The sequence below is a fragment of the Oncorhynchus tshawytscha genome, linkage group LG03 (genome assembly GCF_018296145.1).
Source record: "Oncorhynchus tshawytscha isolate Ot180627B linkage group LG03, Otsh_v2.0, whole genome shotgun sequence".
NCBI classification, from domain to species: Eukaryota; Metazoa; Chordata; class Actinopteri; order Salmoniformes; family Salmonidae; genus Oncorhynchus; species Oncorhynchus tshawytscha.
In genome coordinates, this window is record NC_056431.1 from 21389602 (window position 1) to 21406112 (window position 16511).

The 16511-nt window shown below is 41.8% G+C and overlaps 1 protein-coding gene across 2 annotated transcripts in view; it reads right to left on the minus strand.

The window, feature by feature from the left end:
• Positions 1-16511, minus strand: part of LOC112223821 (gamma-aminobutyric acid type B receptor subunit 1-like) — an 88550-nt gene that overhangs the window by 56690 nt on the left and 15349 nt on the right. Inside the window, exons 7-15 of one of the 2 annotated variants that reach the window (XM_042312143.1) lie at positions 15993-16153; positions 9546-9680; positions 7791-7961; positions 6977-7078; positions 6627-6692; positions 6078-6269; positions 5182-5427; positions 4737-4800; positions 3797-3874 (exon numbers count right to left, since the gene is read on the minus strand). In XM_042312143.1, coding sequence (XP_042168077.1) covers positions 3797-3874; positions 4737-4800; positions 5182-5427; positions 6078-6269; positions 6627-6692; positions 6977-7078; positions 7791-7961; positions 9546-9680; positions 15993-16153 — 1215 coding nt within the window. The remainder of the gene's footprint in view (positions 1-3796; positions 3875-4736; positions 4801-5181; positions 5428-6077; positions 6270-6626; positions 6693-6976; positions 7079-7790; positions 7962-9545; positions 9681-15992; positions 16154-16511) is intronic. The other variant, XM_042312146.1, reaches the window with a different exon arrangement.

The window sequence follows — 16511 nt, forward strand, 5'->3', positions numbered from 1 at the left end:
TTAACTCTAGAACAAACTAAACTCATCTCTGTTAACTCTAGAACAAACTAAACTCACCTTCGTTACCTATAGAACAAACTAAACTCACCTCTGTTAACTCTAGAACAAACTACTCACCTTCATTAGCTCTAGAACAAACTAAACTCACCTCTGTTAACTCTAGAACAAACTAAACTCACCTTCATTACCTCTAGAACAAACTAATCTCACCTTCGTTACCTATAAAACAAACTAAACTCACCTCTGTTAATTCTAGAACAAACTAAACTCACCTCTGTTAACTCTAGAACAAACTAAACTCACCTTCGTTCCCTCTAGAACAAACTAAACTCACCTCTGAAAAAAATCTAGAACAAACTAAACTCACCTTCATTACCTACAGAACAAACTAAACTCAACTCTGTTAACTCTAGAACAAACTAAACTCACCTTCATTAACTCTAGAACAAACTAAACTCACCTTCATTACCTCTAGAACAAACTAAACTCACCTCTTTTAACTCTAGAACAAACTAAACTAACCTTCATTAACCTCTGGAACAAACTAAACTCACCTTCATTACCTCTAGAACAAACTAAACTCATCTCTGTTAACTCTAGAACAAACTAAACTCATCTCTGTTAACTCTAGAACAAACTAAACTCACCTTCATTAGCTCTAGAACAAACTAAACTCACCTCTGTTAACTCTAGAACAAACTAAACTCACCTTCATTACCTCTAGAACAAACTAATCTCACCTTCGTTACCTATAAAACAAACTAAACTCACCTCTGTTAATTCTAGAACAAACTAAACTCACCTTTGTTACCTCTAGAACAAACTAAACTCACCTTCATTAACCTCTAGAACAAACTAAACTCACCTTCATTACCTCTAGAACAACCTACACTCACCTCCATTACCCCTAGAACAAACTAAACACTTCTGTTAACTCTAGAACAAGCTAAACTCACCTTTGTTACCTATAGAACAAACCAAACTCACCTCTGTTACCTCTAGAACAAACTAAACTCACCTCTGAAAAAATCTAGAACAAACTAAACTCACCTTCGTTACCTATAGAACAAACTAAACTCACCTCTGTTAACTCTAGAACAAACTAAACTCACCTTCATTACCTCTAGAACAAACTAAAATCACCTCTGTTAACTCTAGAACAAAATACTCACCTTCATTACCTCTAGAACAAACTAAACTCACCTTCGTTACCTATAGAACAAACTAAACTCACCTCTGTTAACTCTAGAACAAACTAAACTCACCTTCATTACCTCTAGAACAAACTAAACTCACCTCCATTACCTCTAGAACATACTAAACACCTCTGTTAACTCTAGAACAAACTAAACTCACCTTTGTTACCTCTAGAACAAACCAAACTCAGCTCTGTTAACTCTAGAACAAACTAAACTCACCTCTGTTAACTCTAGAACAAACTAAACTCACCTTCATTAACTCTAGAACAAACTAAACTCACCTCTGAAAAAAATCTAGAACAAACTAAACTCACCTTCATTACCTACAGAACAAACTAAACTCACCTCTGTTAACTCTAGAACAAACTAAACTCACCTTCATTAACTCTAGAACAAACTAAACTCACCTTCATTACCTCTAGAACAAACTAAACTCACCTCTGTTAACTCTAGAACAAACTAAACTCACCTCTGTTAACTCTAGAACAAACTAAACTCATCTCTGTTAACTCTAGAACAAACTAATCTCACCTTCGTTACCTATAGAACAAACTAAACTCACCTCTGTTAACTCTAGAACAAACTACTCACCTTCATTACCTCTAGAACAAACTAAACTCACCTCTGTTAACTCTAGAACAAACTAAACTCACCTTCATTACCTCTAGAACAAACTAATCTCACCTTCGTTACCTATAAAACAAACTAAACTCACCTCTGTTAATTCTAGAACAAACTAAACTCACCTTCGTTACCTCTAGAACAAACTAAACTCACCTTCATTACCTCTAGAACAAACTCAACTTACCTCTGTTAACTCTAGAACAAACTAAACTCACCTCTGTTAACTCTAGAACAAATTAAACTCACCTGCGTTACCTATAGAACAAACTAAACTCACATTCATTACCTCTAGAACAAACTAAACTCACATTCGTCACCTCTAGAACAAACTAAACTCACCCTCATTACCTCTAGAACAAACTAAACTCACCTCTGTTAACTCTAGAACAAACTAAAATCAAATCCGTCATGTCTATAGCAAAAAACTATACTCTGTCACCTCTATAACAAACTAACCTCGTACCTCTCCCACTGGTTACAGATGTCAGTTCAATGTGTAGTTTTCATTTACATTTGATTGAGTTGTCAACTAACGTGACATGGATTTAATCACCATTGGATTTAGGTTAAAAGTTGGGTGAAAAAACGTTGATGACTTTTTGATTCAACGTCATTTTTGATGTTGTTGAAATTACGTGGAAAATGACATGGCAACCAGTTTTGCCCATTGGGCTGTGACTCTCCAGCAAACTAGACACACCTCTGTTACTATATAAAAAAGGTGCTATTTAAAATCTAAAAGGGTTCTTCGGCTGTTCACAGAGGGTTCTACATGGAACCCAAAATGGTTGAAACCAAAAAGGGTTTTTACATGGAACCTAAATGGGTTCTACTATAAGGACAGCTGAAGAACCCTTTGGCACCCTTTTTCTAAGAGTGTGCAGGGCAACTAAACTTAACACTGTCACCTCTATCACTGTCACCTCTAAACCTCTATCACTGTCACCTCTAAACTTAACACTGTCACCTCTAGCAAAATAACCTTTATCACTCTCCAGAAAACTAGACTCCACTCCATCACCTCTATAACAAACAAACCTCTATCACTCTCCAGAAAACTAGACTCCACTCCATCACCTCTATAACAAACAAACCTCTATTACTCTCCAGAAAACTAGACTCCACTCCATCACCTCTATAACAAACTAACCTCTATTACTCTCCAGAAAACTAGACTCCACTCCATCACCTCTATAACAAACTAACCTCTATCACTCTCCAGAAAACTAGACTCCACTCCATCACCTCTGGAACAAACCATCCTCACCTCTGTAAACCTACATCACACCAAGCTCACTCCTGTCACACTACAGAACAGTAAGACCACCAAACTCAGCCCTACAGAGAGTAATCTCTGATTGGACCCATTGGCCCTGCTCCCCTCGGAGGCTAAGCTAAGCCTTTGCAACAAATCGTTTCATTAAAAGTCTACAACGGTGCCCTCTCTCTGGCCTCCCAGCATGCACGATTGACTAGCGGTGCAGTAATTCTAAGCCCAGGCACAAGTGTGTCACCTCTCAAGGGAGGGCTGGGCCAGTAAACAACTGAACTACAACATTTGTCTTGGTGTGGCTGAAGCAAATCAACAGTAATAGAATTTCTCTGCAGACTGTGTTGGATGCTTAACTTTCCCAAAGTGAAGAAGTGTGGGTGGGGTCAGGCTTTCCTGACTGCCATTGTCTGGCCACTGAGCTGTGGGTGTAAACTAATTCTGGGTGAAGGAGGATGAGGGCCCAAATGATTGCTTTTAAAGCCAGAAGTGGTGATTTGTCTAACATGGAAATGAAGGATGGAGGCAGCGCGGGCTTAGAGAAAGAGAAGGCGTAACAGTAGGTCTAATGTGAGGGGAACGAGATAGATAGTTACATAGATGACTCACCGTGAGACAGTCACACACACACCCACCCACCTACACACAGAGAGAGACATACACAGGAAGCCTGACAAAAACAATGTAATCAACTCTGACGCACCTATCCACACATCGTTGCCGAACCAGGAGAGATTCTTCTGAGAGCTGTCGTAGTATCCAATCTTCTTGTAACTGCCTCCTACACAGCGAGAGGGAGAGAGGGTCCAATTAATATCTTCTCAAATCATATTCATTTCCTGCCTATATAATATCCTTGGGTTATGATGGGTTCAAACGACAACAAACAATAGAACACTTAGAAAATGAACGACAGGACAAAACATCATTATGAAAAGAAGGCTACGGAGGTGCGGGGCAGAACATTTCAAATCCACAAATAGAGAGAAAGAGAAAAGAGGGAAATTGGAATGAAGAGAGAGAGAGACGATACAGAGAGAGGGACCGATACAGACCTACAACAGGGAAAGAAAGACAGAGAGAGAGAACGAGTACGTGGCATCCTGAACCATGAATACTGATTGGAATAGAATCATTCACAAATTCAAGTCAAGGCTTTCGATGTATTAACCAGATTAGCCGACCCCGTCACTAGCACTGCGGCACGCAAAATGCTACCCAGTGCAGGGCTACCACATTTTGATTATACTTTTTTTTTATCCATTAGGGGTCCAAGAAGAACAAAGGTACAAAATAATCCGCCACCTTTAGCTTTGATCCAATTAGACAGAAGACTTGACTCAACACATTTATAAACCAGCACATTTTGCACATGCCATTGTAGGACAATGAAACAAACTGCACAGCAATCTCCCCTAAAAATGCTTGGCTCTCAAATAAACACGAGTGAGAACAAGGGGGGAAGAAAGAAAAGCGTCAGCAGACAGCCTTGATCTTGACGAATGACTGGACTGACTGACAATCAGTCGCGCAGCAATAAAAAATGCCTATGTTGTTTGTTGTTGTTGTTTTTTTTACTACTGTAGAATGTCCAGAACAAGGAGAGGCTGAAATGTGCTTGGAATGGTGATAGATGACTTTACCTTGCAGTTGCTCAATAAGGGTCATCGCCATCCTGGAACCCTGGGCATCAAACACCACATGACCCTGAAGGAGAAAAAAAAAACAGAAAAGTGCTACATCAAGTCAGAAATCTACTGTCGTCCATGTAGATGATTGAATGAGGCAATGCATAGATTACACGTGTAATTTACTGTGCAGTGTTCTTCAATCCTGTCCTGGGACAAATAGGGTATGCAGGCTTTTGCTCCAAGCCAACACACCATATTCAACTAACCAAGGGCTTGATGATAAGTATAGTAGTTGAATCAGGTGTGTTAACCCTCCAGCCAGGGTTGGACTACCTGGACTTGTATAATAAGAAACACTCATTTGCGTTTCCCATTGCAAAAGGTTTTCAAACATTTTGTGCCCTAATGAACATGGCCCTAGTATATTCTACCGGAGGACCCATCATCCTGTACGCACAGACACGCCTTCAAATGAGCTGGTGTTGAGGGCGCGGTAGATCTCTGCTGTGATGTCATGGTTGTTATAGTTGAAGTCTTCCAGCCTGCGACCTTTGGCCTTCAGAGGGGCCACAGTCTTGTTGAGGGCCAGGGCCAGGGCCCAGACAGCGTCGTAGGCCAGAGGGGCCTCCTGGAAGCCCCCCGTCTCTTCCGGGTTCTTACCCCCGAGCCGGTTCATCAACGCCCCAAGGAACTCCTGAGAGGTCTGATTGGACCAGACATAGGGAAGGGGAAGAGTTGATAAATGAGGGTCACCATTCGTGTGGCTTTCAATCTGAACTATTGTCCATCAAACTCATTAGTATGACATTTATATAATTCAAATCACTATATTAGTTGCATTAGGGTCAACTTAGATTTAGGCAATACTGGAGCCTCAAGCACTGTGTAATGTTTACGTATTACTAGCCTTTGAACTCAAAAAGTAGTGTACTTAGCTCGGGGCCAAGACAGCTTTTACGGCAGCTTTTTGGGGCTAACCAATCACAGAGTTCCATTGTCACCTAAGTTGAATATTTACTAGGGATAGCCCTGGGTCAGGGATATTTATTTCATGTACATTTCTAAATATGTGTCTCTGCCCTGGGCTAAGAACATGCGGTGTGGAAAAGCCTAAAGGGCCCCTAGAGTGTACTATTGCAGAAGCATATCAAGCCTCTGCTCTGCAGGTAGAGGAAGGTATATGAAACTAATCAACAGCTAAGCTGGCAGCGTGTGAAATTGAAGGGACGACATGACCAGATGGAGAACACATGTTGCTCACCAGGTTGGAATGCGGATCATAATCAATAACATTACATGGACTTGGGGGACCTGATCCTGGATCAGTAAGAGATCCGGCCCCGATGTTCTCACCAGGTTAGAGGCTCCGCGGACGGTCTCGGGGTTGAGCATGACGATCTCCGTGGTAACGTGGCCCTCCACCGCCTCTGTCATGTTCTCGATGGTGCAGTTGATGGACGGGTCTTTGATCTTGAACCAGTTATCAGCGTACCAGCCAATCAGAAACCAGACATATTTCTTCCCATACAGTTTCTCCTTAAATACCTGGAGGATTGAGGGAGAGAGTTGGAGGAAGAGAGAGAGAGGGGGGAGAGAAAGTGAAAGAGAGATAAAATAGGAAAAAAGAGGAGGGCAGAGAGAGAGAGAGAGAGAGAGAGAAACATTTGGAAAATAGACAGAAAAGAAGAAGATGAAACACTTAATTGTCTGTTAAATAATTCTTAATTACACAGAAATATTCTTTGCTTCTCAAGGCTACATCATCACCACAGTACAAATGAGAATTCATTAAATAAAAATTGCAATTTGTTCAGATAGAGGTTCAAGATACAATAGAGGTCAATAGCTATAAATAGCTCGATGATTTAATAGCCCGATGATTTAAATATTTAAAACACTCACCTCGCAAAACACTTTCCTGGCTTCCGTCTCATAGAAGAGCCCCACGATTATTCTGGCATCCTGACGCTATTCAATGACAGCAAGCGCAATGATGTAAGCCGTCGTAATGAAAATACATTCACATAAGCTCAATAATAATGATACAACAAGCCTTTACACTTTGACTATTCCAATTCTATGGTACTACTCTGCTAGCTAGCTATCGCGGCACTTCACAGGCTGGCAGTTGGCTGTGCTAATTAGCCTCCTGCATTCATTTCCTGTATTAAATCACCTCACTTCGCTAACAGGCGCAACTGTGAGCAGGGGAGAGCAACAGCAGTCCCCCATTGAATATTTCATCAAAGCACCTTGAGGTTCTTGACAGCGACAGCCGGGTCGGTGAGGAAGCTCTGTCTCACACTGATCTCAATCCCAGCCTCCTTCACCCTCTGCTCCAGATCATCCAGAGTCTATATGAGAGAAGAAGAGAAGGGGTAGATAGAAACAGAGAAGGAAGAGAGAACAGAGAAGGAAAGACGAACGAGAGAAGGGATGGGGAAGATAGAAAGAGAGAAGGGAGGGGTAGAGATTGAAAGAAAGATGGAAGGGGTGAGAAAAGGAGAGAGGAAAGGCACAAGAAATGTGAGTGTAAAATAGGAAAGAGATAATAAAGGACAGTAGGAGAGAAAGAGAAAGAACATTTGCGAGAGAGAGAGAGAGAGAGAGAGAAGGGGAGAAGATAAAGAGGAATAGACGTAGGGAAAGAGAGAGGAAAGAGGAGAGATAGAGAAAAGTAAAGATCAAGGAAGCAGGAGATCATTAACTTCCGTTAGAGGATAGAACCCAAGAGTCACATTATCCACCCGGTTGCTCAGAGAGATGTATCGCCTGATCAATATTTCTCACCACCAATATTCCAACAAATTACTTCGGAAATCCACGATCAATCATGGGATTGAATACTTAAAAGACTATCATACCACATATAAGTCACACGTACGCACACACCCACTCCCACACACTCATTTGCTCATTAAGATGTGGGAGAGTCACTGAAGAGGGCACTGTGTAAGAAAGATGTGTAAGAAAGGGAGACAGAGAGAGATACAGAGACAGAGCGATAGAAAGAGAGCGTGAGAAAGAGCCATAGAGAGAAGAGATAGACGGAGAGAGTGTACTGACCGAAGTGAAGACCTCTGTGGTCTGCTGGATGGTAGCGATCTTGGTCCACTTCCACTTCTGGAAGAGGCGTACCCTGGTGGGGTTGTGGAGGGTGGCCGAGGGGTGGGTGCGGAAGAAGGTGGGGAAACGGTTCCTGTTGGACAAGGCTGGAGAGCTGGAGCCATAGGACAACTGAGAAAGAGCGCGAGGGAGATAGGGAGGGAGATAAACATGCAACTTATTGCACTGATTTCAGTTGAATTAAGAGGCGAAGGGGGTCTCATGTTCTACATCTATCATGACTTTGGTTTCGGTGTTCAGAGCATCGGCACCCTGACATCAGGGAATGAGAGAAGAAGAAGGTAGAGACCTGATGATAAACATCAAACATTATGTAAAATATCGAGTCCCAGCGTTAACAAATCTCCTGGTGTATTTAGACATAGTGGAGCCATCAATACATGGACAGCAGACAATACAGCTAGTGACATGTAGAGTAGAATAGAGTTTGCCAGCTCACAATTGGGTGCAGTCAGGGGGATGATGGCATCAGCCTGTGGAAAACAGCTCCAACATCAGGGGTGACACACACACACGGGAGAATGAAATAGAAGGAAATGGAGCAAAGCGGCGGGGCACAGAGAGGCTCATAAAACACCACTTTGCACGAAGCAGAAGAGAAGTACTACCATGTGCTTTTTGTTCACGACCTGAAACAAACACTAGCCTCAAAATGAGTTGGTTCAGGGTCGTGTTCATTATGCCCCAAATGGACTAAAACTGAAAGGGATTAACTGGATTTGTCCAATAAGAAAGACACATTTATGTTTTCCGTTGCTAAATGTTTTAAAACGTTTCACAGGATGTGCCGGTATGAACTTTTTTCTTGTATTGGGTCAATGGGATTGGCTTTAAATGTAGACTGAGTTGCTACGCTAAGCTTTGGGAGATGCGAATACAGCCTACAATTGGAGCACCAAGAAGTCCCTTGATACTGGTCTGTTTGATCCTTGGCTCTCTGATAGGCTTGTTTGACATGCAGAGAGTTACTCCTCCTAAGGGCTGAGCAGGGACAGAAATAAGTGTGTGGAGATTGGTGGTGGTGTTCACACACTCACTAAAGAGCCTGAACCCTTTGTGTGTGTGTGTGTGTGTGTGGGGGGGTCGACAGCTAGAGTGGGAACAAGGAGGCTGAGAGGAAAAGAGAGGGGGGGGGTTGACAGCTAGAGTGGGAACAAGGAGGCTGAGAGGAAGAGAACAGAGGAAATCAAGCAGACAGGCCCAAGGCACTAGTTGCTGGCAAGTGGAGGGAGTAAAGAGGAGATTGGAAAAGCTAAAAGAGATAGAGTGTTTAATGAAGGAGAGAGATGGATAGATAGGGAGATTTAATTTGTTCTCAATTAATTAGTTGGCTAAAAAGGTTGACTTAAGTTTAAGGTTGATTATGAGATTACGAGAGAGAGAAAGAGAAATAGAGAGAGATAGAGAGAGGGAGAGAGGCAGAGAGAGAGAGAGGGAGAGAGAGAGGAGAGAGAGAGAGAGGCAGAGAGGAAGAGAGAGAGAGAGAAAGAGAGAGAGAAAGAGAGAGGATAGAGAGAGGCAGAGAGAGAGGCAGAGAGAGAGAGAGAGAGAGGCAGGGAGAGAGGCAGAGAGAGAGGGAGAGAGGCAAAGAGAGAGAGAGAGGCAGAGAGAGAGAGAGGGAGAGAGGCAAAGAGAGAGAGCAAGAGAGAGACATATAGAGCATGGGACACACACACACACACAATAGCTACCCACCACTATGAGGTTCCACATGCGAGCAGCCTCTGCTACCAGTGTGGATACGGAGCTGCAGCCGGGCATCAGGACAGTCTTGATGGGCTCTGTGTAGAGCAGATCATAGAGCAACTTGGTGGACTCACCCGGGTCACACTGAGAGAGAGAGAGAGAGTGAGAGAGAGAAAGGGTGAGAGGGGGGAAATGGAGGGAGGAGGAGATGGAGGGAAATAAAAGGGGAGATAGATGTGAGGAGAGAGGGGGAGATGGAGAAAAGGAGGGAGGAAAAAGAGGAGGAAGATTAGGAGAGAAATAGGGGGAGGGGAGAAGAAGAGGGGAGGGGTGAGAGATGTGGGAGAGTAAGTGAGGGGGTGGGTAGAGAACAGGGGTAGAGAGAGATGGAGAGTAGGGAGGGGAGAAGAAAGAAGATTATCAGAAACAGAAAGAGAAGAAGAACAGAACAGTGATCGATATTCACCCTTATTGAGCGTCAGTATAAAAGTGGAAAAAGATGGCCACAGAGAGAGTTAAATCGACCACGCTGTCCAAAAAGAGATGGGAAGAAAATTTAAATGCGCAAGGAGAGAAGGAGATATCACAAACAAAGCACATTCAAAAGCTCAAATGAATGTAAAATAAGCTTGAGGTGGACAAATTATCCACCACAGGCCTGTCAACAAGGTTTTGAATAAGCCATCCCCATTCCAGTTCTCAGTAGGGCCAGATCTAAATCAGCCTGACACGTTTAATGGTGATTTACTGTGGAGGGGGAGAGAGAGGAGACAGAACTCCCATGCATTGCAGTTGAGTGTCACATGCAATCCGGTTGTGGAAAACTGTGACTTAACAACGGACATTATGGGCCCTGAGTTGTGTGTTGGTTTGTCTGTTCCCGAGATGGAAATAGCGCACTCAAGATGCAAATGTGTTGGATGCAAAAATGGCCTGTTGATTTCAAGGGTGGTTGTTTGACTGTTAAAAACGTTGTTGCCTAATACTACTGTCACTAGATTGTAGGATGTGATCTAGATATCATGACATCACCAAGTCCAATTGATCACAACGGAAGAGAAAGTGGTGTTTTGCTATCCTGTCACATCTGATAACATGTCAGGCGGTCATAACCTTTTCTCTGCCCCAGAGAACTCCTGGAGATGCCTGTCCTTACAACAACAACAAAAATAGATGTCAAATTTGCAGTTTGACATGTAAAATAGCCGTCTTCACATGTTGAGCTTAAATTTCACGTGAAACCATATTTTCACGTTATTTAAATGTCGAGTTCACATGTTAACACCACCTTTTCACATGTGAGGAGAATAACATGTTTTCATGTTATTGTAGTTTGTTATCATGTTTGTTTCATGTTATTTCAGGTTTCATGTTATTGTAGTTTGTTGTTTGACATGTGAAAAACATTCCAACGTGAAAATCATATTTGCTGTTTCACATGTAAGAAAACCACATGTGAAAAACATGTAAAAATCAAATTTGCATTTTCATATTTGAAAATATTTTAACATGTGACCTTGCAATTCCACATCTAAAGAGACAATCTAATTTGCAGTTTCACATGTAAGAATACTCCACATTTACTCCAATGTTTGTAAACAAAGTAAATGTAAACAAATACTGTGTATGTAATACTATGTAATACTGTGTTAAAACAATCATTTTGATATAATGGATGGTCAGTACTTGCATCCATAGCATGGTCTATGGATATAAGAGTGGTTGCATTTCTCCAGCTCCATCCCTCAGCTGTTTCCAAAAGCTGTGGCAAGGAAAACACATTGTTAATGTTTCAATTAAGGATTGCCACTTTAAACACTTTTAATTGAGTAACAGCATTGTTATATGGTGCAATCCTCTAGTGCAGGGGTAGGCAACCCTGTTCCTGGAGTGCTGCAGGATTTTGTTCCAACTAGGCACCACACATAACCAACTGAGCTAATTGATCAGTTCAGTGATTGCCTACATTCAACACACCTCGTCTTCCAGGTTGGTTAAATGAAAAACATGAAGCGCCTGCGGCCCTCCAGGACTGGGGTTTCCTAACCCTGCTCTAGTGAGTGAGCTATGTTTGTGCCATTAATATGAAGCAAAACTTCTGTAGTCCAGAACAACATTCTTAGTATTCCAAACAAAAAGAATGATATTAAATGCAAAACATAAACCCAAAACTAATGATAGCAAAACAAAATCATTTTTAAATGCGGGAGCCAATGAATTGTAAGTTAATGCAATGCAAAAAAAAAATGTTTTTAGTTTTAAAAAATTATGATAATGCAATTAAATAAAATGCCTCCCTCTTCCCTGCAATTTTCCCTGTCTTTGGTTATGTTACCCTGGTCTTTGCTTTCCCTGTCTTTTTTCCAGTTGCAAATTTTGACAAATCCATTACAGCTACTTAGCACTCTACTGCTGTTTGGCCTCTGAAGCTAAGCAGGGTCCGTTCCTGGATGGGAGACCAGATGTAGCTGGAAGTGGTGAAAAATAAACATGAAAAAAAAATGTCACGTGGGAGAAAAAATGGACATGTGAAACTTCACACGTGTCTGAAAACCATGTCTTTTTTTGTAAGGGTGGTATGTATAACACTCCCTTTTTCCACAAACACACATGCACTGTCCATGGTGCTGAAACGATGCAACCCAATATTAGCGCCGGAGTTAGCATTACTGCGATACTACTCCAGCATCCAATCTATCCACCCATGAGACTTTGATGAGAAACCAATCTCACAGAAAGAGTAGAAGAAGCCACATATGCTGATCTGCTTTATTCTCTTGAATTGCATTTCACATTGAATAATATAAAAGAAGTGTGAATATATAAGAGGACCAGTGGGATCTTATGTCTTATCTCAAGTCACTGTGAATTTCTAAATCTCCTCCCAGTAATTAAATCTGGAGTATCACGTAAGTCATGGCATTAAATGGTGCATACATGATTTTGATACACACGTGTGTGCGGGCATGCGTGTGGACCATGTGGACATATTAATCATTTTGGTCCCTGATTGAGTCCTATTATGTTCCAGCCGCCAATTAAAGGGGGAAGTGCGAGATTTTTTACATTTTATTTAAGACTTACTTTACCAGGTAAGTTGACTGAGAACACACTCTCATTTACAGCAACAACCTGGAGGATAGTTACAGGAGAGAGGAGGGGGGATGAACGAGCCAACAAGAAGCTGGGGATGATTAGGTGGCCATAATGGTGTGAGGGCCAGATTGGGTATTTAGTCAGGACACCGGAGTTAACACCCCTACTCTTACGATAAGTGCCATGGGATCTATAGTGACCACAGAGAGACAGGACACCCGTTTAACGTCCCATCCGAAAGACGGCGCCCCTACACAAAGAGCACCTCTGTCACGCCCTGGTCTTAGTATTTTGTGTTTATATATTTATTTGGTCAGGCCAGGGTGTGACATGGGTTTATTTTGTGTTGTGTTTTGGTATTGGGGTTTTAGTAGGTATTGGGATTGTGGCTGAGTAGGGGTGTCTAGCATAGTCTATGGCTGCCTGAGGCGGTTCTCAATCAGAGTCAGGTGATTCTCGTTGTCTCTGATTGGGAACCATATTTAGGTAGCCTGGGTTTCACTGTGTGTTTTGTGGGTGATTGTTCCTGTCTCAGTGTGTTTATATTCACCAGATAGGTTGTATAGGTTTTCACGTTCCGTTTTTGTATTTTGTCGTGTTTATTCATTTATTAAACATGTATCGAACTAACCACGCTGCATTTTGGTCCGACTCTCCTTTGACGGAAGAAAGCCGTAACAACCTCATCACGCCATTTCTCTACCTCTGTCTCCCTCCACCACAGTAAATAATTGATCAAAGTTATCAATCTCTGCTTTGATATAACCATGGCAACGGTCTAGAGAGGGTGAGTGGTGTGTCTGTGTATAGATCTCAATGTGCTGTAAATAGTATAATGTTCTCTCCCTATACTACCACACAAGCAAACAAGCAGCGATCTACCCATGTAGATAGATCAAGTGATATGCTGCATTACAAATAAACGGTGTAAGTGTTCATCTACAGTAAAGTCTTCTTAATATTTCAGTATTCAGTGTCTAATTATGTCATGGTATATTTGACGAGTCATCTTTTCCCAAGGCAAACAGATCGCACTTTAAAAGCTTCACTTGAACTATTGTGACCTTTAAATGAACACATTCTATTATTGAACATCATTATACATTCAAGCCAAGACCACTGTATGAGCATATCTTCATATTTGATATCCCAACCCCAGATATTATAAAGCAATTAAGAAGACAAGCAATTGGATGATGTTGATTCTGATTTCTAAATCTTATGCTCAAAACAGAGTGTGAGTTATGATTGCCTGTGTTCTATTTGGTACTTGACCAAAAAAAGATGCTGATTGGATAACAATTTACAGTAAAAAAAAAGTATCCGTATTTAATTCCATCTCCTATAATTTCACTCTTAATGCCATAAACATTTCAGCCAGGTGTGAAGTGTTCACAGTCCACTGATCATCAAAGTGATCATCAAACCCAACTGTAATTAGCAATAACTGTACACTAGCACACACTTGCAGGCTACTTTCAAGAAAATGTCACTGTCTGACGTGTGACATTGATTTTGTTCTAGTCCTGTATTGGTCTGTCACAAAGGTGTAAATCTATTGGTTTGTCAAAACAAAAAGAGAACCATAAATCAACCAATGGGTGAGATTAGTCCCATAAATTCCAGAATTCTAGATTTTAGAATATATTGTATTCTATGGCCAGTACCATTGATTCACAGAGCTGTTTCAAGTTAAATAATATGTATAGTCAGTATATTTAAGTCCACAGCCTAACTGTATGTTCTGTATATGATTTTCAAACCCTGAATCTCAACATGCATACATCTACCATATCTATTCATCCAAATTCGTATCTAATGGAAAGGAGAAAAATAAGAAGCCTGTTTGTTTCAATGGTAACTGTGTTGCCATGCCAACTTTCCTCCCCTCTCCGCTCTTCCCACTTCTTTACAATGGGATTCCATTGCAGAGCCTTTTACACCAATCGGAAACAAAGTGAGCACCGCTCCCTAACCAGTCACAGCACAGTTAACTGTTTCATGCCTGTGTGCTGTATGCCTGGGTGTAGTGGAGGCATCTGTCCTGTAGTATGATTGATATGGAAACCCAGTGGGAAGGATGGCTGTGTGTTAAAGCTAATGACGAAGTGGGAGGCAAAAACTGGGCCAGAAACAGTGGGAGACATATAGACGCGTAGTGAGTGAAGAGTGCTGACATTTGAAAATGCCTATATGATGAGTGATTGATGGGAAACAAGCAGGGGGTGTTTTGTTCATTTAATAACATAAATAGTTGGCTCTATCATTTCCAGGTTAGTAACTGGTGCTTCGTGGTCAGCTAGTAGTCAAATGGGACAGTGACGGTCAGCTAGTGGTCAAATGGGAGAGTGACGGTCAGTGACAGTCAGCTAGTGGTCAAATAGGACAGTGACAGTCAGCTATATGTGACATCTTATGCCGAGGAGACCTCTGCAGTGGCAATCTGTCCACTGAAGAAATGTCCCCTGTGCTTTGACACATTGGTCTTGGACATTGGTCTTGACACATAGACATTGGTCTTTTTTATTTTTAAGACACATAACCTCCTAGCAGCCAGCTGATGCTTTGTGGTTGTCCAGTTTCATCGTGAAAGTTCCCTTTTTCCTATACCTGCACTGACGCTGAATTGCAGCAAGCCAATATCAGTGTCTGACTTGGCATTAGTTTAGTTTATCGTCCACCACCACTGAAATCGGGGAGGGGACTGTGGATCGGTCTCTGTCCATTTGTACATTAGCCACATGGGATATCTCAGACAGCACTATGCCGATTTTGACGACATTTTGGCCAATGATGCATCTTGCCATAGAGATCCAGCAATTACAAAATGACACTGATTGGCCTAAACTGGAGCTATGGTAATTAACTGAAATGTGTTAGTTGGGAGTGATATCTCAATTGGCCCAAGGGGGGCGCTGCATTGTTTGTGGGGGATGACATGTTTACCATTGCCTTGTTTTAAAAAAAATGTAATTGGCAACTGTGCAACTATTCTAAAAGGTGTAATATAATATGGCTTTTGGTACATAACTCCCTTGACAATATTAAATAAGTATGCTGCTGAGTTGTGACATTACTGCACCCACCTGCTACAAGGGCAATGCATTCAAAGGAGTAGGCCTATGCCTGCTGGAAATCAATAATCATGTGTGCAAGTTTTAACAATGTATAGACATGTAAAGAAGAAAGACTGTAAGTGAAATAGAAATTAAGTGTTCATGTTTTTCATATATCATATATCAATTACATTTCAACTGGTTTAGAGCGTGTATAAAACCAAGATAAAACGTTATCTTCTGCTTATGCGACTTCCACTTTTTAAACACAACAATGGATCTATTTGATCCAACATCTACTCACCATACTGTCATAGTATATCAACTCCAGTTCGTAATCCGGCAGAATATCCGTCCGGTTGTTCACCAGATCCAAAGCCATCTGCGCAGAGGGGAGACATGCTTGGCCGCCCGGCCAACCGCCGCTCATTGGGAAGAGAGCTCCGATGTAGAGTTTCTTCTTGCCTAAGGATGGGCACGGCCAGGAGAGGAAAAGTAAGGTGAGCGATGCTCGAAGTGCAATATGGCCGGACGCGACACTCGATAATTGCCGCAGACTTTTTCCAATTGCCGCCATGGTCAGGTAAATTGAATTGGAGCAATATCCGAATGTTGCAGTGGAGTTGGGTTCGTATTAGAATAATAGGAGATTGTGTTGTAATTAAAGTTTAGAGAGCCTTGAGGTGAATTTGCAATGAATCGCAATAGCATTTCATTGAAGAACGTTGTGCTCTCCAAAAAGTGGATTCACTTGGTCTCCTCGCTAACAGACAGTTTAAGATTGTTAGTCAACAATAAGAAATTGCCTAGCTCGCCTGCTCTT